Here is a 26,215-nt window from a genome sequence, read left to right on the forward strand (position 1 = left end):
ACCTCCTTTTTTACTTTTATATAAGTACATTTCTACATAAGTAGGCCTGCCTTTACTTTCAACCTAATAAAATGTATTTTAAGTAACAGTACTTTTACTAGAGCATGATGTTCTAGTACTCTTTCCATCCCCATGTATTTGCCTACAATCAAGTTATTTGTTAGCCTATAGCTTGATGTATTGGTATCGGCTTATTTAAACAAATTATATAATGGTTGAGATACTTAGTAGTCCGCAGTGACAGTGCTCAACATATCGCTCATAGAGTGTATAAAGTACATTTCGAATAAACCATGTTGCATACTGTTCCACAAATATATTTTGCTTAGGTCTCCCAGTTTTTGCCATGAAGAAATGTTTGTGTCTTTCTCTGCTCTCTTTTTCTACATCAACTGTTTTTTTTGGCCATTAAGGGGCAGCAAATATAAGCTACAGTAAAAACAATCCCCTGAAATATGATCACATTTTAAGTTAATATGGCAAACAGTTGCTTTTCACACATGCAGTGATACAAAGCAATAGATTCATTTGAATGATGATGATGTAAAATGTATACACCTTGTTCAGCAAATATTTGCTAAACTAGTTGTTTGGTGCTGCCCACAGCGCATAAAGTGGATTTGTCCTTCTCTGCTATTATAAAATCCAGTGTTTTTACTGCAAAATCCAGCCAAGCGGCAGCAGATATTCTTTAGATGCAGTGAAACTGAGTCTTCTATACATAATTACAGATTCATAGTCAATATATTACTGTAAGTTATTATGACGGTGATTTATTGATGCTACATGCAGCACCATTAAGAAAAACACATGTCTATAAAGTGAGGAGTACTTTGGCAGCTGAGACTCTGCTTTTTAGGGAGCATGTCCTTGAATTTTTTAATACAGAATTAAAGAAACAGAGAAAGATTTAAAAACTGGCTAAAAAAACAGTTATGGCAGCTGCTTGTGCTCCACTTTTTAGACTATATTTTTCAGACAGAGAAAGTTTACTCAATGTTATTTAGTCTTCATCATATTCTTTGTTGTTCCCTATCTAAGTTTTGGCTCATGAAGTGACAGAGAATGGCAGGTTTCTTTTACTCAGTATCTTTGGTAATGTGTTGCAAATCACTCAAGTGCTTAAATAAACAGCTAAATAGATTTATTATAGGATACGTCAAAGATTATGAAATATGAACTGAGGACCACAGGCTGCAAAATAAATCACATATTCCTTTCCTTGTTCATATAAACAGTGCATGTCACATAAAAATATAAACAGAAAGAAGTATCACTGCTCTGTTTGCAAGATATTAAACTTTAAGTAGAATGGCACAGAAAATCATTTACAGTCACAAACTGTACAACAGTTGGCAGAAGAGAGGTGCTAGGCAGTTAAAGCAAGAGCATGAGAGAGTGGATTATATTTGGTTCAATGTACAATTCTGTAAAGTGTAAAAATTCTGGTGATATAGTTTGCTTTCTCTATGTAGAACAGATTAATAAAGGTTACACTTTTATCATGATTGGATTACAAGAAACATTCATTGAAGGTTGGGGGCTAATTGAAACACTTGATAACAAAAAGCAGGGTGAAGAGAGATAGACAAAAGGGAGGATGACGAGAGAGTGGGAAGAACAGAGGAGATTTAGAGAAGGATAGAGCAAGATCACAGAGAGGGAGAAAGATAAGAGACGTGAAAGAGTTGGCTACATGCAGATGTGACTTTAGTTGTTTTTACTCAGCAAACTCTTTAGGCTTCTCTCTACAGCCTCATCCAGCTCCTCCTCCAGCTCCTCCTTTTTGGACATGGCAAGTTTGGACTGATAATCACGCACTATCTGGTCTATATAAGGGGCACTTTGTGTTCCATGCAGCATGAGAGTCCACTCCTTCAGGGCTCCGTGCTGCGCCTCCTCGCCCTGAAAGCCCACCTCCAGGACCCAGGTCCCGCGGGGGTCCTCGCCCCAGGTGTGGGTGGTCATGAAGGGCCATTTGTCGAAGCCCACCTTGGAGTCGTCGTCACGGGGCCTTCTGCTCAGCAGGATGGACTTTGTGCCCATGGGCGAGGTCATGTTGATGTTGAGGTCGCCACGGCGGCTGGCGTTGACAGTGACCACCGCCTGAACGTGCTCCAGGTAGCGGACAAAGTTGTCCTTCCCCTGACAGGCGTCAGTGGTGATGGTCAGCACCAGTTTGTTGCCGGTCTGGATTTTACTGAAGGAGGAGAAATAAGTTGAGGAAGTTAAAAAAAGTTAAATATCAGTGTTAAAAATGAGCAAAAGTCAAATAACAAGTGTAAAATGAAATAGACATATCACAGAGATCCCTGTACTATAGCTAAGACTGTTAGAGCAGGTGAATTCTTTTCTTTTCTTTTCAGTCTACTGTCCTGCTCTCCTTTGAATGTCTCTTTGAATAAAGAACTTGACCTGGTTTTCCTATAATCATCCTACTCTGAATGAGAATCAAGTCTCTTTTTGAACCTGCTCCCTCATCGCAGCAGAGATGATTGTCATGTCTGCTTTCTTTGCCGTGCAATTTCTAGTGGAGGGAATATATTACTATTTGGTCTACAATACATGGCCACCTTTTATATTTGGTGCCATATGTTTGTCACATAATGTTCTAGCTGCCGCCAGTTTGAAGCACTTTTTATTAATGCTTGTCAAAATATTTTAAACTATATTACGGTTTCATTCAGAATTTTCTAATTTATTTCAATATGTGTTACACAAATCTAAAGACTAGAACAAGGTCTCACTTTAGTTCTGTGCACATTATAAAAATCAACGGATTTCCATTTCTGTGGAATAATGTTTATTATAAAGCCATCTGTAAATCGGAGGCCATTTGTCAATAAACTACATGTATTGCATGTCGTGCACTGGACCACTTCTAAATTGTAGCTCCTTTTCAGTGCATGAGGAGATCCTTTTTCTTTTTGTCACAATAGATTTGTTTCCGAGTGTAAAAGCAGGTTGGTCTTGGTATTGTTGTTGCTTTGAGGTAGAGAAGACATACTGCTGTTAACATCTCTTTGGGTGATGGAAAGAAAGAGTGCGAACACAGCAGGGCAAGGGTGGTGACCAAAGGCAATGAGGAGGCTTAATAACATTATTAGAGGCTGGGGCTGCACCGCAGGCGGTGGGAAATGGGGGCGGCTGGATGGAGAGAAGGCAACAGTGACAAGACACAGAAACTGAGTGAGAGGGACCTGTGGAACAGCAGTGTGAAAAATGATTAATAGAGCACTATGCTGAGCACAGAGAGTTGAGTACAGTGGTGACCTGTAAGGGCTGTTGAAGCAAATTACTATTCCCAGAAAAACGGAGCAATTCACAGTGGGGTGTTTCACAAGAACTTACACCCTACAATGCATGTTGAGTCATTGGAAGTAACCGAATATTAAGCAGTTATTGTACTAACAACAATACACTACATATGTGGGTTGTATGCATAGACTGTATAAAGGTGGACGTAGTCACCGTGATGTCACACGATGGTTTGTGGACTGCCGTTTTGAAGCCTCATGTATGGTATTTTGACCGTAACCATCTTGTTTTTTTGCAACCAGAAGTGACATGAGAGGCCGGAGCTAAGTACAACCGAACGCTGACTAAGATATTTTTAGGCAACCAAAAAGGTTACGCTTGACTCTCCTCAACTGAAAACACACTGTGAAAGGGTTTAAGTTGTAAGATGAAAACACCGACAACTTCCATACCGGACAACGCTGTGGTAGCAACCTGTCAATCACAAGATATCCCCTAAAGCACACCCTGCTGTATCATCTATTTTACTGTAAATGGGACCATAATATACAAAATGAACATCATTCTGTATTGAAGAAGACTTGAAACTAGCGACTGAGACCATAAACTCATGTTTACAATGTTTACTGAGGTAACAAATAAAGTGAAAAGTAGGGTCATCTCTCATAGACTTCTATACAATCACATTATGTTATGCAGAGGAGTCGCCCCCTGCTGGCTTGTAAAAATGATTCAAGATTAAGTTACCTTGGCATTGGCTTCACTTTTCAGAACCGGAGGTTGCTGTCTCATTGTATTATCATAGCCTAAGTACAGAGAGACAGCTTGAAAGATATTTAAAAACTTTGTTATCACTGTAATTTTTCTCCATCTTCACTCTCATTAAAATTGTCATTACTGTTCATGTTTAATTACTATTACTACTTCATTTGAAATTATGACTGTGCCTTTAACTAAATCTGGGAATGGATATGTTCCAAAACTATTTTGTGTGCAGCAGGCGCACGGTTCCCATCAGATAATGCAAGAGAGTGATTACAGCAGTCGGTCATAGAGCAGGGAGAGGGATGCCTCTGAAGGGCAGGACCAGTGTAGAGTAAAAACAACCCCACCGCACAGTGGGGCACTGTGTACCAGCTCCACTGATAATGAGAAGTTCTCCTCCAGCTAAGTAAGCCGCAGCCAGCAAGAGCAGCTATCAGATCAATGCTGAGTTTATTGTTTTTTCTCTGGTGATGCACTATCACAGAGGTGGGCTTGTTGTAATTATATCTCTACCACAAAAGAGGCAGTAGAAGCCCCTGTGGAGACTGAACTGATGAAAAAGAGAGACGTTATTTCACTCTCATAAGTACTACCTTTACAATGAGTTATTCTTTCACATATTTAAGGTTTGTCTAAGCTGATGACAGTTTCTGCAATGGAACGTCTAAGGCACAACCGCTCTGCAATGGGCAAGTCCTCAGAGATGCAATAAAAGCTGTACGACTCCTAAGGGATGCTCCTTTTTATCTGGCATTGTTCTCAAAGGAGGCACACACACACACACACACACACACACACACACACACACACACACACACACACACACATACAGGCACACTTTCACACCACGTTGTCGTGACTGCGTCGTCTGTGGAGCACTGATTAGAGACTAAAATAAGGAATAGGAGGTGTTGATGGTGGCAAAAGAACACCGATGTACGCATTCAGTCTGCTTTTTTTATCTTCACCCACACATTGACATTTTCACAATGTACATGAAAGCTTTGTGTTAGGTCTAACACATCTACATTACACACATGATCACCTCCACCTGGAATCCCTTTCTGGCTGTCAGTCAATCTAATTGACACTGTTTCCAGGGAATGTCATGCTGGGGCATTTGTGGTGCTCTAATTAGAGTGAATAAGAGGGCTAGCCACAGGAAACCACCAGGCATCACACATGGGGAGCTCAAAGCCTCAGGATGTGATGAATATGATGAAAGAGAGGAAGAAGAGGTGAGGGTGGAAAGGAAAGGATGACAAGAGGCACAGAGGAGAAAGTGAAAGCAATGCTGTGGATGGAGGAGATGCAAGGAAGAGGATAGGGTGATATAAGGGAAGATAAAACTTAATGTGAGTGGAAGAAAGAAAGAAAGATGGGGCAGATCCTGACCACTCTACCTAGAGGCCTGACAGCAGGAGTTAACATTACAGCATGTGAGAAATATCTTGTGTTTAAAATCGAGTAATTATTTTAAAGGAATCCACATCCAATAAACAGAACAAGGAAAACTTGAGTCCTCAATAAAGTTTGCTTCCTTAAATCGCTGCAGTGCCCCAGTATCCTTTGGACAAACTCTCTAAAGTCTCTCCTGATACAAGACGAAACAGATGATGCACCAGCAACTTGTCAACTATTTTTGACTCTTTAGTTTTTTTCAGTTGAAATCTAGTTTATAGTGGACATCTGGTGTCTTTGCTCTGGCGATTGAGGTGAAGTGTGCACTCTGCTGCCCCATCCACACAGCTGAAGTATTTGTGATTATTAATTTAGATGAATGAAACTACAAAATTTAGTTCAGAGTAGTCCGCCTTTACAGCCGTGGTGTAGTTTGTTTATAGCCTAACGTCTATTTCTAAATATTGTACATGACCTTGTGTTTACTGTGTCCTTCAGTAAATACTTTTCAGATTTCCTCCACTGTAATGTCACAAGATTAGTCGCCATACGCTACAGGTCACACCAGATCCAGTACGTTTTATTGCTTATGATTGAAACTTTTCATAATAGGAAGAATGTATAATTTCTGTTTCGCTTTAAGGTGAGCACAGATACACGTTGCACATATATCATTCTGCAGTGAAGGGCAAACATCCAAGTAAAGTAACAATAAGACATTTTTTACTTTAAATTCATTCATCCATTTTTTTTTAAATGTAAGATTTTCAATCAAAACAAGATGGCACCAGATGTATTTGTATACAGTTCTGTTAGGGATGTTTACCATAATCTGTCAGACAGATATTCAATTCAGATGTCAAAAGAGAAATGCATTAATTAACAAACAGCACCTCTATGTCATAACAAATCTACAGGACCATCAGGCAGACTGAGCAGCTAATCTAAATATTACAGGGTTATGAAGTAGACACTCCCATCACAGATATTTTATTGAATTACTCAGTTATTAGATGAGTATGTCTCTTGTGCTCAGCAGTATTTTCCTTTCAACATCTTGATGGGGACAGTTGTAGAGTACGTAGCATGCTTATGTAATATGCAGTGTACCAAAAAACATGTAGAAATATGACTCACTGGGCATCCTGAATGGATCCGGCTATGCAGTGGAAACGCTCAGGCACAGTTTTCCATTCCTTGGCCATTTTCACCATGCCCCCAGCGTCCAGCACACCGTAGCCAAACAGGTGGTTGAACTCGAGGCCCACGCCGTTCCTCCTCCACTGGTGAACCTCGTCATGGAGCTGGTTCCTCTTGGAAGTTAGGACTGACAGGTGCTGCATGTCTCTCCATGTCAGGTTAGGGCTGGGGTGGACAAACAGTCACCAGGGTGGATAGGACAGAGGCAGGAGAATAAAGAAAGGACAGAGTGATGGAGGGGAGAAAATATTGTAATTTAGAACCAGTAGGCAAGCTAGCAGGAAAAAAATTACCATTTAATGATGAATATTAAAAGATTTCTGATTCATAAATTTGCATTAATGACATGCTTTCAATTGTTTAATATCATAGGGTCTGTACTGTGAGGCAGATGGTTGCCTTTGTCTGTGTCTCCCTCCATTATCTCAGCTGTGTGTAGTGACAGCTTTGTTCTGGCTGACTCACTGACTCCTGCCGTTGGTTCAAGTGTGTTTGGGCAGTAAAAAGGCGAAACAGCCTTGTGGGTTATTTGCCGCCGGACAGGGTGAGCATCCGCTCCTCCCAGCAGCAACATCATTATTGTGTGTGCAGAGCAAACAACGTTTCTTTACTCAACTCCACTAACTGGTGTCAGTTAATGGCAGCAGAATCGTGTCAGCCTTTAATGTGAGAAATGAAGCGTCTGAGAGAAAAGAAAGGCTCCCCTCTGGGATATGAGAAGCAGCAATTCTCCAGGTTTTATATTTGTCAAATTCGTTTAATTATGTGTGGGCGGGTTTACTTAAGTGGCATATTTTTTCAAGTATTTTCTGATCCACAAGGAACAATCTGCTGTAATTCACAAGGATTATAAAATAAACTCCAATTTGTACCGCAGTGTTAATATGACACGATTAACACTTTCTTGTGCACATCTATAATCAAAGCTATCACCATTACCCTGCATACAATTTACTACAGTGTGATTTTTTAAATCATCCCAGTCTCTCTGCTACATGCATATATTAAGTAATAAATAAAACATAAGAGCTGGGCCCATCTTATTAGCTTATATAACTATATTTTTCTAGCCTTTTACTGTGATATATTTGGGGGTGACTAGCTCACTAGGCTAAGAGGGTTGTCTGGGAACCGGAGGATCGGCAGTTCGATCCTTGGCTGGGACGTGAGCTGAGTCAAAGTGTCCTTGAGCAAGACACTGTCCCCCAAGCAGCTCCCTGGGCCTGTCATGGGCAGCCTGGTACATGGGTCAAATGCAAATTACACTATATTTATCCCTCAAAGGGATAAATATAGTGTAATAAATAAAATAAATAAATATATAGCACTGATCCAAATGTGTGTCCTTGACACAAGCACATAGAGTCTGTACTTTGTGGGTGACAGAATATGTCATTCAGCTTATGGTTGTGATAAATAAGCAACTCTGTGAAAAGGGGAGAAGCTTTTAAGGAGTTCAGACACACGGAGAGAAAAATATAATAAAGGATCTGACATCTGTCAAAGACTGACAGATCATTGCAATATAAAAGCTAAAAGTTGTACTTGGAGAAAATAAGCAGCTCATAAATAAATAAATAGCGTCTTCAAATCAAGTATTATCCAGATGTAGTGGTTGAAAGCATGTTATTGTGTAATTATACCTTCTGACCAGCACATGAGTTACGTAGTGATATTTTATACAAGCAGTCCATCTAAGCAATCATCACAAATACTGCAGGTGTGTGGATGGGGCAGTAGAGTGCATACTTCGCCTCAATTGCCAGAGCAAAGACACCAGCTGCCTCCGGAGCTGCTGCTGATGTTCCAGAGTGACGCAGCGTGCAGTTCCCATACAAGTCCGTGGTGGCCTGAAATATGTAAATCACAGAATTGTTCAGTCTCTAAAGACTCTCCCATTCCTGCAGCAAAAAATTACACTACCCTGTCTTCAGCAAAAGAGGAAAAATATATAAAATGTCTCCTTTACTGAACCCCTGCGTCCTCCCTAATCATTTTTGTACAGTCCCTAAGCTACTAACTCAGACATTCAATATCAATTATGTGGGAAAGCATTTTCAGTTTAAGAACGTCTGTGTAATCACTATAATCCTTTTACTTTATATATAAGTTTCAGAAAAAGGAGGGCCGAGTGTATGTTGGCTGTACTATTATATACACATCAGCAGACAAGTTATGTTTCTATTTACTGAATAAGCATTTCATTATTTAATTTAGGGCTTAATTAGAAGTGATAACAGATTGACTGAAATTAGAGGGGAAACCCTAGGGAAGAGCTGTGGCTCTGTAAACAGCCAAAGGTGATTTGCATAATCGCAAACACAAACACTGCTGCCTTCGTACATTGGGAAATTATTTCACACACATGGTATAGAGTGCCGGCCTGTATTCTGGATGTGTGTTGTGCATGCTAAGATACAAGAACGTTCCTTTTCCTAAAACTAACCATCAAGGTCAGGAAATTGTCCTCAATAAAGGGATGTATAAGCATCACCCGTCACGCTTCAGCTTCAAAGATGGTATGCTTTCTGTTTTTTTGCTTCTGGAGAGTCATCCATTCCTTCTATTTAATGATCGCATACTGGTGACATATTACTCAAGGTCAATGTTACAGTTATAGCCAATTGGTGTATGCTAAGATAAGTCACTAGATTACCTTTGGTGTCTCACTTGTTCACTTTGTTATTTTTCTTTACACTTATACAGAACTAAAACACAGTATAGCCACTTTGGTGGCAATGAAGTCTCTGCTAATGGTTTCCCTTGTCAGGATAACAAATATAACAATAACAACTAATAAAAGAGAAAATATCTTCCTATTGCTCTTAACCTAACACATCCACTATGCTTTAAACGCCATGATCCACACAGTAAGTTATGGCATCTGCTCTGAACATGTACAGGAAAATGATGCATCTGGATGTCCAGAAAGGTAATCACAGAAGAGTTATTCCTCCACCTGAACCTCCATTTTTCACAACCAGCCAGCAATTACAGCATAAGAGCTTCTTAGGGCTTTATCCCTCCCTGGTTACATCCAATCTTCTGAAAGGCCAAGTATACAGTGCCTGTTGGACCAACTGAAAAGAAGCTATTTACAGTTCAGTCCATAAATGAGGACACATCTTTGAAAGACATTAAACGTTACCAAACAGTATTGAGTCGCCTTTGGACACTAAAAGTGCTCGTACCTATTGAAAAAGATTTATCTTCAGTCGTGAAAACATACAGTATATGTACACAAACACACTCACAACGCCAGCCTCTGGGTTCCTCTTGCGTCCGTTGCTGAACGTGGATGCCAGGGTGGAGGAGCAGCTCTCATCGTACAGAGCGGTGCGTCCATCGTTGATGGCTGAGTTGATGGAGATTGTCCACATGCTCGAGGCATAACCGTCACAGTTGCAGTCGTCATAGCTACCGCCATCTCCTGATGCCCACACATAGATGCTGCCTTTTCCTCCGCGCCCCTAAAACAACATCGTCATCACAGTTCTGTTCATAACTGGTGGGAATTTTGGGAACCTGAATGTAACTATACACTATTTGTCAGTGTGTGCCAGTTTACTAAGAATGTACATAATCTAACCAAACGATTAAAGAACAAATATACAGAATGATATTAGATAATGTTATAGATTTACTCTCCAAGTCGCTGAAATAGCCTTCAGGAGGACCTCAGAGGAGATGAAAATACTGATATTTTTGTTCTCATTTGTGGTTTTATTATTTGTGTGTATTCTATACGTATAGATGTCTACAAGTAGTAAAATGTTGATAACAAAAAGTAGAGTAATATATAAATATATATATATATATTACTATCTTTATACTATCAACATTTTATTGTTGATCATTATGAATTATTTTATTCTATTTTACTGTATTACCATTTTATTTAATTTAACATAAGTTTGGTCAATCACGTGCAAGCACTTTGAAGTGCATTTGATTTGTTCGAAAGTTGCTTCATGAATAAAGTTTTATTGATTGAACTGAAAACATGTAAATATATTCCATAGGGAATTTGTAGCAAATAGATAGAGGTCTCAAAAATATATTTGTCTTTGTGATTGATTCAATCAAATCATACAGAAAATCATACAGAAAATGTACTATTATGTATAGTCTTTAAAGAGCTTGATAATTGGGCTTCCCAGTACACTTCTGACGTGCTCACTGACCTCTCAAGTCATCAGCTGTTTGTTGTACATAGAATAAGATCAAGATGGTGAGGTGAAGCTACTGTGTTTATGTGTCTTTTTGCTGGATTTAAGGTTTGTTGTCTATTGGAGGAAAAATGGTGGACAGCAAAAGAAGAGCAATGGAAAACTACATACAATACAACAATATGTAATAATGATATTGGTAATACTGATTGGTGTAACCACAAACAAAAGAAGTTGAGGATCATTATAAACCTGTATCAAAGAAATTATGATACTGATTCTATTAGTTTCTCAGATAATTCTGTTGCTGATAGCAAAACTCGACCATCTGTAACAAGGATACATGAACACAGCAATACCTGAAGGAAAACAATTGAATTTAAAAGAAAAGCATATGGTTGTGGTCATGTAAACGCCAGAAAGTAGTCAGTTACATGTTGAAACCTAATTCACAAGAACAGGCAACAAATAGAGACATATATGGTCCTATCTTGTAGGACCACGCTTGCTGAGCATATCAGAGCTATAATATCTCAAGGAATGATACAATGAAAGCATTCATGTCTGTGTTTTGACATGACATGTTTTGTCCATCCTCCTTGCAATGGAGCATAATACCTTGTGTGCATTTAAACACACAGTAAAATGTCATCTTTGTTGCTGATAGAGGGCCTTGAAACATGAAACAACTGACTGTGGCTCCATGCAGAGAGCATCCTCTTTACCAAATGCTGCACCTGTTTCTACAAAAGGCCGACAGTTTCCCAAGAACAAAAGATCAAGTAGAGTAAGAGTGGCATGTCCTTCCCTTCCCGATGCTTATTCATGTTGCTCTCTGCATCGTCAAGCTTCTCGCCTTCTGCCTTCTGCCTGCTGCACAATCCAAACATAGTGCTTTAATGTTGCGCAGCATGCAGTGTAGTTTATTTCCATTTTCGGTATCAATTTGCAAAACCAAACAGTTTTGTTTAAGATGCAGACTTAAAGCCACTCTTTCTGACTGAGTTGTTAATATAACATAATAATAAAATTGTAGATGTTTCCCTTTTTTTGCACATTGCGCATCATGTTCAGCCTACACAGTAGCTTATATAAGTGATCATTAGAATCTAAGAGGCGTTACGATCGAGTGGCTGCTTGATTAGTTGTGTTTACACGATCAGAGATTACAGTTAGAGTTGCTCCTACACAGCTACCCTGCCTGAGACAGGGTCATTTCAAAGCAACCCACATCTGCCATGCACACAGTGCATGATGATTAATCAAGCAAGCAATTGGCAGTGGCATTGTTGGCATGGCACCTGTGTGTGTGTGTGTGTGTGTGTGTGTGTGTGTGTGTGTCTGTGTGTGTGTGTGTGTGTGTCAAAGTAAATCTACATATAAGATTCAAGCCCTTGCTGGCTGCCGTTGGAAGAGACTTCACCTTGCTGAAGTGTCCTTGAGCAAGACCAGAATGCCTAATCAGCTCCAGAAACCCTGAATCTACACTCTGACTTTTTGGGTGGCAGTCGGTAATTAATAAGAAAAAATATCTGATTTACAGAAATCAGTCAAACAAAAAAGATCTAGGGACGTAAATTTGATTTTGTAAAGAGTGACTTGATACAAGTGGAAAAGATATGGCATGACGTTGCCTTACCTTATTGACGCCATCAGCCATAGCCTGAAGCGTGAGCTCTCGCGGTCCATCCACCGTCTTTCCGTCATCGGTTGGTCCCCAGCTGGCACTGTAGATGTCAATAACCTGGGGCATGTGGCTGATGGATGATGCCTCAATAATGTCAGTCATAAAGGGCTGGTCCAACATCCTGATACCTGAAAAAGCAACATCTCCATATGAATATGACATTAAAATTTTGTCTACTATGGTTTACTGTATTGTTACTGCTACAGGAACACAGTAGAGTTTAGGTAGATATAAACGGTTGGTATATAAAACCATTTTCAGCTGGTCAAGTTTACAATATCTAGACTGTCAAGTTTTGTTTTGTATTGTTTTGTATGGTGTGTTTGGATAACCTCTATAAGCTAACAGAGCAACCAGTACACACACTGCTGTACCTCTTGGCAAATCAGCCGCTGCTATGCGGCCAGACAGCTTGGTCAATTTATTTGTTTTTGTTTTTAGCAAGATTGTCTGACTCATCTTATATGGCAACTTTGAGCCGATGCAGTAATCTCAGCTTGTGTTTGAGTTTGAATGAAATGTGTTCGCTTTAGCCCATTAGTGTCTAGACAGGGAGTTAGTCAATTGTGGGTTGTATTCATTAAATCACACACTACAGCAGTGGCTATTGCAGACACATCTGGAGGAGATCTGCTCTCTATTGAGTTCACCTTTACTACTGTGTTACTCCCAGAGCAAATTTCTAGAAAAATCCATATGAAAAGGAAACATGGAGTTGTCCGGATTAATGGTGTTGTTGTGTGGCTATGTGGACTCTAACTGACCTCTGCAGTCATTTGCAGTAATTCTATGAGAGCAGGTACAGTTTAAACATGCTTCAATACTAGGCAATGCAACGTTGTTCTTTCACATTAAGCTTTATTTCATCCATCATACCATTGTCAGAAATGTGTTTTGCTTATATCGCTGGCTGCTTATTGTCAGTCATCTCACTGTCCAAACTGTAGCTTGAATTTGACACAAACCTGCCACTTTGGAGTTGTAGGCAACTCCCACGCCGCAGATGTTGTTGTTGGCTGCTGCAGATACCTCTCCAGCACATCGTGTGCCATGACTGGTGACAGCAAAAAGCAGAGAATGCACCTCAGAGGATTTGCATGAATTTGCATGAATTTACAAAGGATATCTTCTGGGTAAAATTTGAGATAAGATTTCCCAGATTAGATGCAACTCATGATTTTGTTGACTTTGTGCCAGACTAGAATGAGGAAATTGTTAATAGAAGAGGTTTAGCATCCATGCCATGAATCAATTAAAATTAACAAACACTCTGTGACCTGTAGAACATTAGCTCATGGAGAGGCAACAATATTAACCCATCCATTTATCCATCATCCATCTGTTTGCACATATCAGTGTTTTGTGTGCACCATGTAATGTGTCTATCTCTCCATCCCTTCGCTCCCCATAGGGACACTGCAGAGAGTCAACCCCTCTCTCCCAGCATGCTTTGCTACAGACAGTGAGCTATTTATAACAACCAGCTGATTAGCCGGCGAGTTGCGCCCGACCGTCAGCAACTGCTACACTGGCAAACCCAAATACTCCCCTCTCACTCCCACACACAAAGACACACTGATACATCTGAGCAGATGGAGGCACGGTGGAGGAGGAGAGGAGGAGAAAGAACATATTCCTCTTTGTTCCTTTTTTTCCGACATGTGTTGCAGTGATCACCCGATGTGATTGGGGACTACAGACAGATAAGGCTTTATCAGGCAGGAGGTCGCCACTGTGAACACTGCCACTCTGAAAGGAGACCAGACTTGTGCAAGTCCTCCTTTGTCTACTTTATCTCCTCCAAGTGAGCATGTAAAAATCGGTATCATGTGTTCTATTGTGTTGTTTTGGACAACAGCTCTGTTTATACTGGACCATTATGTCTTAATGGAACTATGTGAAGAGAAAATCAATAGAGGCGAGCTGCCAGACTCCAGGGAGAGCACACACAGAGTATGAACAGGGGTCGGCTGGGTGATCTTTACCTGTTGAACCAGTCGTCTGTGTAGCGTGGAAATGGGAACGGGTCATTGCTGCTGAAGTCATAGCTGGCATCGGCATTCTGAAAAGACCAATTGGATGCATTTACAAAAACAACAGCAACAAGATAGAAAAACAAAAGGAGAGAAAGCAAATAGGAGCATTTCCTGGGGGTGTGCTGACCTTATCACTGCCTGCTCTGTCATCTAGATGTTCTTTTGGTTAGGTACACCTAGGCTGACTATAACTAACTCGCCTACAAAACAAATCTGTGAGCTCATGTTATATTTGCTCAGGCAGATGCGTCCGGTTCCTCTCCACTTTGGACAATCACAACCGTTTCTGTGTTGTGCTGTGTTTGAGACAAAGACCGTAAAGAACAGCGCTGTTGAGTTATTTTCGAAAACATCCAACTAATAATGCACTAGCTCATCTCAGCACGCTGTAGTTTCTTTACATTTTTCTGTCGCTCCGACATTATTTGTTTTCCCACCCTTTAGTCCCACCCTAATGTGCTGTGATTGGCCATCTACAGTCTGGCATATGACCCCAAGTAAAAATGCACTGTGATATTGTTTGTTAATCATATTCTATTGCACATTTTATTTTTTTTATATTTAATTATGTCTTATACTATTGCACTGTTTATTCACCAATTCCTTGTATGTGCAAATAACAATGGGCAATAAACCATGTCTGAGGTTGCAATTTTTCATGTTTTGTTAAGTAAGGTTAATAGAAACCAACTCAGCCCAAATCTAACTACAACATCTTTCCTCTGCGGCGATACTGGAATAATGTGTGGTCACAGCGGGGATTTCAAGCTGAGAAAATAATGGCCCAATCACTGCCAGCATTTAATTCCACATGGCCAAAAGTAATAGGATCAGAATGAACGGCAATGGAAAAGCAGGAGAAACAAGACGCAAGAGACACACATCTGCCAGAGAGACATTAATGCCAACGTAATTACCAGAATAGCCATGTCTGAGGATCACACACAAACACACACACACAGTTGGATTCAAGATTCAACAGACATCCGAGGGAAAGTCTAACTCTTATTGCTCTTTCTGTAACACTGTTCCAAAGCTCATTCCGACTACTGCAATAATCTCTCCGCTACCTGCCACTCATGTCACTTGTTGTGGTATCCATTTTGCTCTGTAACAAAGTAACAGGTGCTGCATGTGGTCATGAACATGAAGAGGCCACAGCCGTGTTCATTGGCCACAGAACTGAACACATCAGATCCATCTGGGGGCTGTTTCCATGCACAGGCCTGACAGCTCTGCTGGCTGACATTTAGAAGAGATGACTCAGTCAGCGACAAAGAGAAAGAAAAACGGCAAAAGCTTACTGACCCAATGGAGAAACACTGTAATTATCACAATGTGGATAGGTGACTGGAGGAAAGTAGCAATGATTAGGGCGACTGGAGTGCACAAGGAAGTGGCGGTAGAGAGAGGTTCACACCTCTGTGATTGTTTAAGGAGTTGTGTTGATAAATAGAAGGGTAAATGTCATCTTAACTATTTCTCTCATTTGTGATTACTTCTACTTCTCTCTTTTTTTATTGTAATTGTACATGTCAAAGAAACAATAACAAACTAAAATATATATTTTATAAAAGTTGGCTTATAATTGTTATCAGTATTCACAGAGAAAATAAATATTTTTGAACGGAGATTATGCTACTCCCAAACCACCTTTTGTGCTCACGTCAGGAGCAAGAGTGTGTGTTTTTTTTTGTTCATTAAATGGAGTGAAAGGTGCTGAGTCCCGGTAATAAATGACACTGGGGCTTGTCCATGAATCACTTGCTGTGCTTCTCAAGCTCATACCTTCTGCTATCCATCAGACTCTGTTCTTCCTCTGGTGTCCTGTTAGCAACCGTTGGTCAGAATAATGGATCGTGTCCAGTCTCAGCCACCTCACCTTTCCCCTGAAACCCTTGTCTGTTCACCGTCCTCAGAGCAAATGGTACTTGAGAGAGCAATGACTCAGAGCTGCTGTAGCGGAGGCCGTATGCCCCGAGATAAAGTCAAATAAAAAGATTTTGGAATGGAATTAACCAGGTACCTAAGTGTATTGTACTTTACTTTACACTAATATTTCCAGTTTCTGTGTTCTCTGTGTTCTTTATTCAATTCTATTAGCTCTAATGCATCGAAGGAGGGGTGAATGACCAAAATCGTGCAAAGGTGGGCGGATTTACAGCTCTAAGCAGAGAGAGAGACCTGAATCTGAAAAAAATTTGAATGAACACAGACCACCAGACAGGGCCTAGAAAGGATCATGGCCTTCAATTAAAGCCAAAACTGCTTTAATTGTTGCTTTAGATGTATTGAACACCATTAGTGATATATACAAGTGAAATATATAGCTTGGTACATGAGAAAATTAAAATGGCACACATTTTGCAAAATGTGTAAATGTGCACATTTTGGAAACCTCGTCTGAACTCTCTGTACTAAAACCTCTCTAATCTTCTTGTGCTTCACTTTATCAAAGTCAGACTTTGCACACAGACTGCTCACATATTGTGATGACCTAGCCAGTTTGATAATGTCTTTTCTCAGGACACACACAATCTTATAGTTAACTCACCATATGAAAATATATCTTGACTATAGCAGTGCAGTATGATCATCACACAAAATAGGTGATCTTAAAAAACATTAACGCCCTTCCATGAACTAACATTTTGTTGTCCAAAGCTGATACACATTTACACACAACCCACAACCACACAATCAATTCTCACTCAAAAACAGGATGAACCCAAATGTGTTTTATGTTTAAAGTCAGTTGATAGTAAGATGTCTTTGTGGGCCTGTAACACCATGACGACGGTACAAAAAAAACAGGATTACATACACAGCGTCTCTCTCTCTCTCTCTCTCTCTTTCTCCCTCTCTCTCTCTCTCTCTCTCTCTCTCTCTCTCTCTCTCTCTCTCTCTCTCTCCCTCTCTTTCCCTCTCTCTCTCTCTCTCTCTCTCTCTCTCTCTCTCGCACACACTACAAACACACACTATGGATCTATGCACAGCATGATAGAGCATGCTCCTGCATCACCAGCTGAGACTGAGTGTTATTTTTGGGCCAAGGCTCATCTCTGTTCATAGGCAAGAAACATAGGCAAACAGAGTGATAAGTGCACAGAGACACGCAGACACAAAAAACAACACTTATGCAAGCCACTTTTAAAAGGATCACATAGTGTGCACAATAGCTGAGGCGGAAAAGCAAAACAGAGATCACACTGTGCCAGTGTAATCTTTATTACTTCTGCAAATCAGTGAGAAAGGTACACAAACTGCTGGCATTTCTAAATACAATTCTTATTATAAAGCATGGATATAAGACCAAAAAAGGACCACTCTTTCACAGCACCTCAGTTTCTCTGGAAGGTTTATTTGAACATACTGGATTCAAGGCGACTGCACAATGCAGTTCCACTGACGAAACTGCAAATTATATAGTCAAATCAAACTAAACCTTCTGCATTTCCTTGTTCCATTTAGCAATCCCGCTTGTCCTTTAAGTTTTTTTTATCAGTATTCTGGAGATAGAGCGTCACATTATGCAGCGCCAACTACCCTGGCATTATCTCTGCTTGTGACAGATCGGCCTGCCATTGTGCCTGCCACAGTGCAGTGTGCATTAACATTAAACAGCTTGGCTGGCCGTCTGCCTGTCTCTGCGTCCTCCGGGAATACAAGGAAACTCGGCAGCCATGAAGGCAACTTGGAAAGCACCTGTCACTGCCGATGGCACACTACACAAAGCCCATGAAATCCACCACCTGAACCCCTGCTTCACTCATTAACAGCACTTCATAGAAACGAAGGAAAGTAGGAAGTTCAATAACACTGGAGTGTACTCACATAATTTGATGCCAGGTCTGGATGTAGATAGTCGATGCCTGAAATGTGATTTTGACATTAATCAGTGATATTAAGCCTCAGAGGGTGTGCTTTACAGAGGATAATGTGACCTCAAATGTCTCAGTGCTGTTTCACCACTGTTACATATTTATTTAGTTTCGTTCTTACTGACACAACAAAGAAATAACAGCAAACGGAAACAATTCGTCGAGTAAAGCCGGTTTTGAATCATGGCAAAGTAGGTGGTTTGTGCAAACGAATGATGTTTGGCCTCCCTCCTTGTAGCTGGTGCCCAGAGCTCCCTGCTCATTGTCGGTGGTTGAGCAGAGGGCTTTGGGGCGTTGAACTTTGTTCATTTGCATATCCCCGCATTGTAATGATACAAAGCTGGCTGAAAATCAGCTAAATGTTATGAGGAATTATTTTACTTTATTACACTTATATTATAGTTCTACATTCTAGTACTGTACAAATGCATTTTTATGTAGAACCTTTTTAAACACATCATTCCTACATATACTATTGTACTTATACTGCCAATAACTTTCCTGCCAGTTGTTGTCATAAATGTATCATTTTAAAATATATCATTCAAGACAGGAAGTCAGTAAAGGCCTTGCATTCACAAGTGTGTCACATCTGGTTGCAACTCTTAAACATTTTACCAGCCATACAGTAACACAAATCCTAAGTAAAAGTTGACAAAACATGTATTAATATTTGGTTTTACTTATTAACTGCATATTTGGTGATTGTTATTTACAAATAAATTATTAAATGGAAATGTTGGAAAGTTGTGCCATTATGTAGATAGATGCTTTCCATTGCACAGTAACATGGAGCTTTGTCCAACCTGGTCCTATGTTGTGAATCACCTTTAACAGAGAATGCCAAATCAATCTGAACAAATTATCAGTCACCATACAAAATCTGGAAAGCAACTTTTTCTTACTACTTATTGTACTATAAATGAAACAGATGTAAACAAAGGAATTAATCAAATCAGCACGGCAAATATATGCATGCAGGTATAACTGTGTGTTTACATCACACTCACCGTCGTCCATGATTGCGATGGTAACTCCTTTGCCCGTGTAGCCCAGTTGCCAAGCTTCAGCCACATTAAGATCCAGCCCAGGGGTCCCGTCTGCCTGGCCTGTATTTATCTAATCACTCAGACAATATGGAGAACATCCATGACTCACAGCACCCTGGTGAGTCGCCATTAGAAAATGTGTCAACATGGAGGATATGTGTGTGTGTGGGGGGGGTGGGGGGGTGGGGGGCTTATGGATAAGGACTGCTCGGGAAGGGGAGAGTAAAGGTGAGAAGAAGGGAAAGTAAATGTCAGCGATATGACGCGCCAGATGACTGACAGCAAGCTTGCCGCGGCATAAAAGTCACGCTTGCCAGTTAGGGTAAACAAGAGGGGCGGAAACTAAGCGGCATGAATGCGGCGATGAGATGGCTTGGACAGTATTGGCAAGGCTAATTAAAGAATGAATTTCAACATTGATTCAGAAAGTAGTGGGGAATATGCCTGGCCTCTGAGTAATTAAGGTGGGTTGATGCTGAAGGTCAGACGGCATGCAGGCGGCTGCTTGGCTTTATTACTCACCAGATACCACTGTTTTGTGAATAGAGGGTCACTCATGTTGACTTCAATATCATTGATATCTCTGTAGCCTCGCTTTTGACGACTAAAACCCTCTTGCTCAAAGACATTCTTCACCTGGGGACAAAAGCAAAAGAAACACTAGGTCAGGATCATGACCTCGCAAACCTCTTATAAAAGAATACAAAGAGCAAAGTAAAAGTGCACACAAATTAAATTAGAAATAGGATTTAATATGATGGGTGAGATGTCGGCGTGTGCTGCTCTGTGCGCTGGAGATCAGCAGACCCAGCTGTGCTCTACTGTACCATGAAGGCAGAACATCATGTAAATCAAACGGGCTATTCTTTTCCTCCTAATCAGAGGGGCTGCAGCTGGAGCCACATAAATAATGGGGATAAATGTCGGGAAATTTAGGTTCTCGATTGGCTGGCTGCTGTCATCAAAATTATTGGCCGTCTCTGACAATGTTGTATTTTCATTTCTGCTACATTTAGAAATCTAGCTAACAATACACTCCCAATATTTCACAGTCTTCATCTCTGTCTGTAGTCGTGACGATGACAGCAATCAACAGAAGCCAATCAATTCAGCCCTACTAATTTGAAATCACATCCTGTTTCCTGTGAGGTTTCATCAAATAGGCACATTCACACATTTGGAAAAACTGAAGAGGTTGAGGAGAGATAAAGGAAGCATGAGTCATTTAATTTATTATAGTCTGTTAATACCTAAACCAAGCCTGAAGTCAAGTTATCTATTGGGAATGTATTACCAACTATTTGCTTGTCAAATAGGTCTCAAGGACAATGATTTGATCCTTTTCTGTCTCTTTATGTATGTAGGTGTACTGGAAATGATAAAATGATGCTAATGATAAAGAAAAAAACTAAAAACATCTTTTCACAGTGTCAAAGCTACATTTTGAAAACAAGTCACTGAGGTTACCTGTTCGTCTTGTGCTTACCTTTAGCAAATTCACTCTAGTGTGACGTGAGAGAAGCAGGCATTGTCCGCTGTATTTACCACCACAGATAAGAGAGCAGAGCAGCACTTAAGATGGCCTTTTAAAATGGCCAAAGCCTATTCATCCAGATCTTTCTTTTATGGCATACTCTACACAATCAGGAGGCACACACACTGTAAATCAACACAGTCATTTAAATGACACGTCAGTTCTGAAGAAAATAAAATCACTATATATTGCATATTTATCTTCTGTCTTGGAGGATTTCCTTTTTGAATTGGCCTCATGTAACATTTGTCCTCAAATAATTCCATTCACATTCAGAGGGAAACTGACAGCACTGTCTACCTTCTCTCCATCCATCATCAATTTATTCCATCACTTGGCAGGGAAGCTGGTATTTCCCTTGAGACAGCATGTCATACTGCCCACTCACAACATCAAACAGTGCCCATGCACCACCATCACTCTTTGCCCGCTGCCTGCTCACAACTTACAATGCTCCAGTTCACTTCAAATCAAAGAGCTGTGGCGGTGTCTCCTCTCTCCTCGTCCTTTTTCCTCCAGGCTTTCCCAGGCATGTGTCTCTCAGGGTCAGGGGATGCTGCTTATTCACAAAGATGTATTCTATCTTCCACCTTTATTTATATCTCACCTACTGCCTAGTAGACCTTAAATAGTTTTGAATGTATTTGTGATGTAAAAAAAAATATGGGAGGGAGGAACCATGGATGGATGGATGGTTTGGGTGAAGGCACGGATGTGTGGATGAATAGATGTCTCATTTGAATCAATGTGGGACATGAGATGTAAAAGGACAAGGGAGGACAAGGAAGCATAGATAAAGATGCAGAGGAATACAAGGAAAAGCTAGTGGGTGAGTCAGAAGTGGGTCAACATGCTCCACTAATAGAGTCCAGCAAATAACAGGGCTCCTGGGACACTACGAAATCCATCCCATACACTCAACACTACATTCAGGGCTGCTGCTCAATTAGAGTTTTTAAGTATATTAAATGAGCGTGTATGGACTCTTTTAAATAAAGAATCACTTAACAGACTACTACAAAGGTCAAATAATTTTTCCAACCTTTAAAATACTATGTCCGCTGTACCACCTTGAAACATGAGAGGAAGACATTTTAGAATGATAAACAGGCTTGAATTAGACGAGCTGACCTCATCTTTTCCAGAGATGCACAGAAATCCGTAACTGCAGTGTCGCATATGAGTATGTCAAGCATCTGATTAAAACCCAGCATCTGGAACGTAGACCTGACCATGTTGGCGCTGCCTCACTTCCATTAGCTGTATTAGCTCGGTGGAGTGGCTCGCATTTATTTTCATTAGCACCTCTCACAACCGCAATTAGAGAGGTTAGTTGATTGTCTGCTGCAGGACCTCAAGAACTAAACACACAGAGCTCAGCACGCAGCCCAACTGTTTTATTTAGAAAAAAGCTTGAAGACACGGCAGATCCTTGTGTCTCATATTATGAAGTAGAGCCGAAACTTTTTGTCAATTTGATTTAGTCCATTGACATAAAATGAAACTGCAACTACAGTATTTTGAGAAATTGATTAAACTAATTTTTCAAGCGAAAAATAATAGCTGTAGCTACTCAAATGTGAGATTTTGCTACTTTTTCCTTGTTTCGTTGCTGTAAATTAAATATCTTCGAACTGTTGGTCAGACAGACCAAAGCAATTAGTGATCACCTCAAGCTCTGGGAAATTGTGATCCAAATCCACATCCAGAATGAATTACATTAAAATATTATTATAATTTTATTGGAATAGCATATTTGATTATAACTTATGTTACAATCATTTACAATGCAAATGCAGTACCACTGCTACACCGACAACCATCTATCCGTCCATCCATCCGTGGCCAGGTCGTGGGGGCTAAGCAGGGTATTCCAGAAGTATGTCCAATACTATCATTACAGATATACCCTACTTTTGAATTTGAATTATATCACCCTCATGCTATGTTCTTATTTAACCTCTGGCTATATTGAATAATATGTCTATCCTCATGATGTTGGCTTCTCTTTACAGTAAGTTCTGTATTCATCTATAGGAGCTTTTGATGACATGTGGACTGTCCCCGGTAAGCTCTGTTTGGTCTGAGTACATTTGGTGTTGCACTAGATGGGCATTAGTCTAAAAATACACATTGTCATGTAAAGTAAATGTGGAGCCATGCTCTCCTAGGCACATGCAAACAGTAGACACAAAGCATGCTTTTGTCAGTGTGCATCTGTGTGTGTGTGTGTGTGTGTGTGTGTGTGTGTGTGTGTGTGTGTGTGTGTGTGTGTGTGTGTGTGTGTGTGTGTGTGTGTGTGTGCTTACCCTGCGGTCTTTTTGGAGCCGCTGTCTGCTGTGGGCACTGCGTTTGCTCCGCCTCTTTGAAGTGTCCTGAGGATAGAAGTGAAAGAGCCCCTCTCCAAAGGGAAGCTGGATAAAAAAATTAAATAAAACAAGAGATGGGAGATAGATCAGGAGCAGAAGCAGAGATGAGAACAAACACAGAGGCAGCAGGCACAAAGTGTGTGAATTACCAATAGAAAACATTCTATATATTAATAAATGGAGGAGAAAGAGAGCAGGTCACCATTCACTGATTCCCTGGCTTTTTAACAAGGGTCTATATTAAGGCACTGGAGAACAGTGCTGGAATCAACCATAATAAATCACAAGGGCAAGGAAATGAGATGCATCATCCAGAGCTTTCCCTCTGGCACTGTGCACAGATTAAAGACCCCCTTATGCTCGTAACAACCAGGGTCAATCCTCAGAATAAACGCTTTCAGATGCGCCTGTCAGATCTAATGTGAAAAAGAAATTGTCATAGAAGGATGAGGATTATCCTTCTTCCACTGCTCTTAAATTCTACCATTGTTGGCCAAAAGATATATGCTGATGTAAGATTCCGTCCCCTCTCTCTCTTTGCGCTCACATTTGTGTGTCTCAGTTCTGGGTCCTGGTCTAGTTAATTAAGCAACAATAGAAGATAATTCAAACGACACAGACATTGTGTAATGATGCATATCCCATTAAGACAAATATAGCTGCAGATTACATAACCTGGTTGATAGGGAGGCAGTGGATGGGGTGGGGGGGTGATCTAGAGCAACAAGACATGGAAATAGCAAACGGGACTGGTGGTGCAGCGCAACCAGCTCACAGAGATTAGTTTAAGATTGAAACACGTTTTTTGTTATTGTGGAGGTAAAAAAGAAGAAAAAAAATTCCCATTCAGGCAGCGCAGACACCCCTCTGTTCACCGCTACGCCCCACTGGCTAAGGCTCCGGCCAATTTCACCCACACATTTATTTTGACATGTGACAAGGCACACACACTGTCAGGGAATTATTTCCATTGGTCTGGCATAAATGGCTTGTTATACGCCTTTTGACATGTTGTGATACGTGCAGCATTTGAAAAGCTATACTTAATAAGACATTTTGTCTCAGGTGTCTGCAGGGAAAGCAATGCATATCACGTTATGCAATCTGAATACACTATATCGCCTATTCTGTGTGTGAGTGATAGAGAAGGATGTTTTTTTATTTGAAATGTCACACAATTTCATGTTAAAATGGTTACTCCCTTTAACAAATCAGGCAATAAGAGAAATTCAACGTAAATAAAGATAAAAGGAATCTCCTCATCCATTAATGGTATTTAATGACTTAACATTCAAAGATTGGATTGTATAAAATTCTCAACTTCATGTTGTGAGAGATGTAATGTAAAAAAGAAGCATATTTCACACACACAAAAAAATCTCCAAGCTTCTTTTTCTTTATTTTCTTTATAGAACACTGAAATTGGATGTATTTGGGATATAAATGAATTAAGCCTGGGCAGCTTTGAGTCTCCAGGACTATAGCCCAATGGGGAACCTAACCAGGGCCTGCGTTTGAGTATGAATGACGTCATCAAATTAGGCAAAAGTGTAATGAAGTCAAATCAAAATAAAACCACGAGAAGCCTTAGTATGTTCTATGGGCTGCTGGACTGCTAGTTTTGCTAGTAGGCTATGTTTGACTATTTCAAACATCAATATCTATTTTATGGATAGAAACGTTGCCAAATAGATCTCTGTTTTAGCATCTAATGTGAATATTTTAATATATTTAATTTATTCTTTTCTTTTTAAGTTTTTCCTCGGAGAAAGAAAAAAGCCTATAGTGCAAGCAATGCTTGACAATTTTATCCGAGCATCCATCCCTACCTTTCGGGCACTCTGGAACCCATGTTGTGTTGCAAGTTGGTGCGCCTCATCCTGTGCGTCCTCGTGCAACTGAACCAGAAGATGGTCCGTGAATGCTCCTTCTGCAGCCTGTGTCGCAAGCAGCAGCGCGTTCAGCAGCACTATAAATCCCGCGGCTGTCCCATGTCGGGGAGATCCACGCATCGTGTCTGGCTTGTGTCAATCCGCCTGTCTGCCTGGCCGTCGAAGTGGAATCAGTGTGCGGGCTGCTCCTCGCTAAAGACGGGAGGAGGAGGATGTGTAGGGGTCGAATCAAAGCTTTTGCGGACGCATCTCCTCGTCGTCGGCTGATGAGACCACTTGAAGTTGTATTTCACCGAGGTGAAGCCGCTCCTGCTGTGTGCTAAGAGTGGGGAGGTTGTGTGTTTTGGACCAAACCTGCATTCTCAGCTTTCTATCGCTCCTCTTCCTCCTCCTCTTTCTCATCTGTAATTCATTTACCTTACTCGCTCGGGTAGTTTCTGCGCGTGACGTTGTACCAATGGGCTATGGCGGGTGTGTCCCGTTTCCTCCCCCGGATGAGCTTTTCAGCACCTTGGAGAATTCCTCCCATCACCCTCAGATTTGATGGGGATTTTATTGATTAGTATCTGATGCTGGCCTCATTGGAATGGATAGGTTCACATAATATCCCAACAGGGACGAATGTGCCATATATAGCTCATGGTGACCTTTTTGAGGGAATACCTCTTTAATGAAATAGAATTCCTATAGGCACAATTCTACAACATAGCCTACTACTCAGCCAGCAGTCCTCTCTCTGTTTTTAAATGGCATACCTCTATTATGACCAGCCTGACCTTCTTTGTCAAATGGAATGTAAGAACAGTCCCATTTGACTATAATTGGTCATTTGGAGGTGGACAGCAGGTTGTTAGAAGAACCCTGCGGAAAGGCTTCTCTTACAAAGGCTGCTCATTAAAGGACTCCTGCTCCCCCGCTAACGACCTGCTTCCCTGCTGCTCTATGATACATGCATGGGTTACACGGCTGCTGTA

The 26,215-nt window shown here is 40.7% G+C and overlaps 1 protein-coding gene across 1 annotated transcript; it reads right to left on the bottom strand.

Annotated features, from left to right (window-relative positions):
* Positions 1-1,127: 1,127 nt before the first annotated feature.
* On the bottom strand, positions 1,128-25,654 carry pcsk2 (proprotein convertase subtilisin/kexin type 2). The gene is made up of 12 exons (XM_068721307.1): positions 25,179-25,654; positions 23,290-23,394; positions 19,969-20,082; positions 19,408-19,516; positions 18,351-18,388; positions 14,466-14,542; positions 13,446-13,534; positions 12,433-12,608; positions 9,879-10,094; positions 8,374-8,474; positions 6,562-6,789; positions 1,128-2,200 (listed from the first exon to the last, which is right to left on the bottom strand). Exons 1-12 carry the CDS (start codon positions 25,359-25,361, stop codon positions 1,711-1,713), a joined length of 1,926 nt encoding a protein of 641 aa, XP_068577408.1. The 5' UTR covers positions 25,362-25,654; the 3' UTR covers positions 1,128-1,710.
* Positions 25,655-26,215: the final 561 nt, after the last annotated feature.

The sequence above is a fragment of the Cebidichthys violaceus genome, unplaced genomic scaffold (genome assembly GCF_023349555.1).
Source record: "Cebidichthys violaceus isolate CVI_PGR_0920_01 unplaced genomic scaffold, fCebVio1.0.p SCAF_10, whole genome shotgun sequence".
Lineage (NCBI taxonomy): Eukaryota > Metazoa > Chordata > Actinopteri > Perciformes > Stichaeidae > Cebidichthys > Cebidichthys violaceus.

What these genes read in the sequence shown, in the direction of transcription:
- pcsk2 (XM_068721307.1), bottom strand. Translation starts at nt 25,361, where the DNA reads ATGCGTGGATCTCCCCGACATGGGACAGCCGCGGGATTTATAGTGCTG. An exon ending in CAGACCTGGCATCAAATTAT is followed by an intron (nt 14,543 to 18,350) that starts GTGAGTACACTC and finishes TGGTCTTTTCAG; the next exon opens with AATGCCGATGCCAGCTATGA. An exon ending in GCTCTGGCAATTGAGGCGAA is followed by an intron (nt 6,790 to 8,373) that starts GTATGCACTCTA and finishes TGTCCACCCCAG; the next exon opens with CCCTAACCTGACATGGAGAG.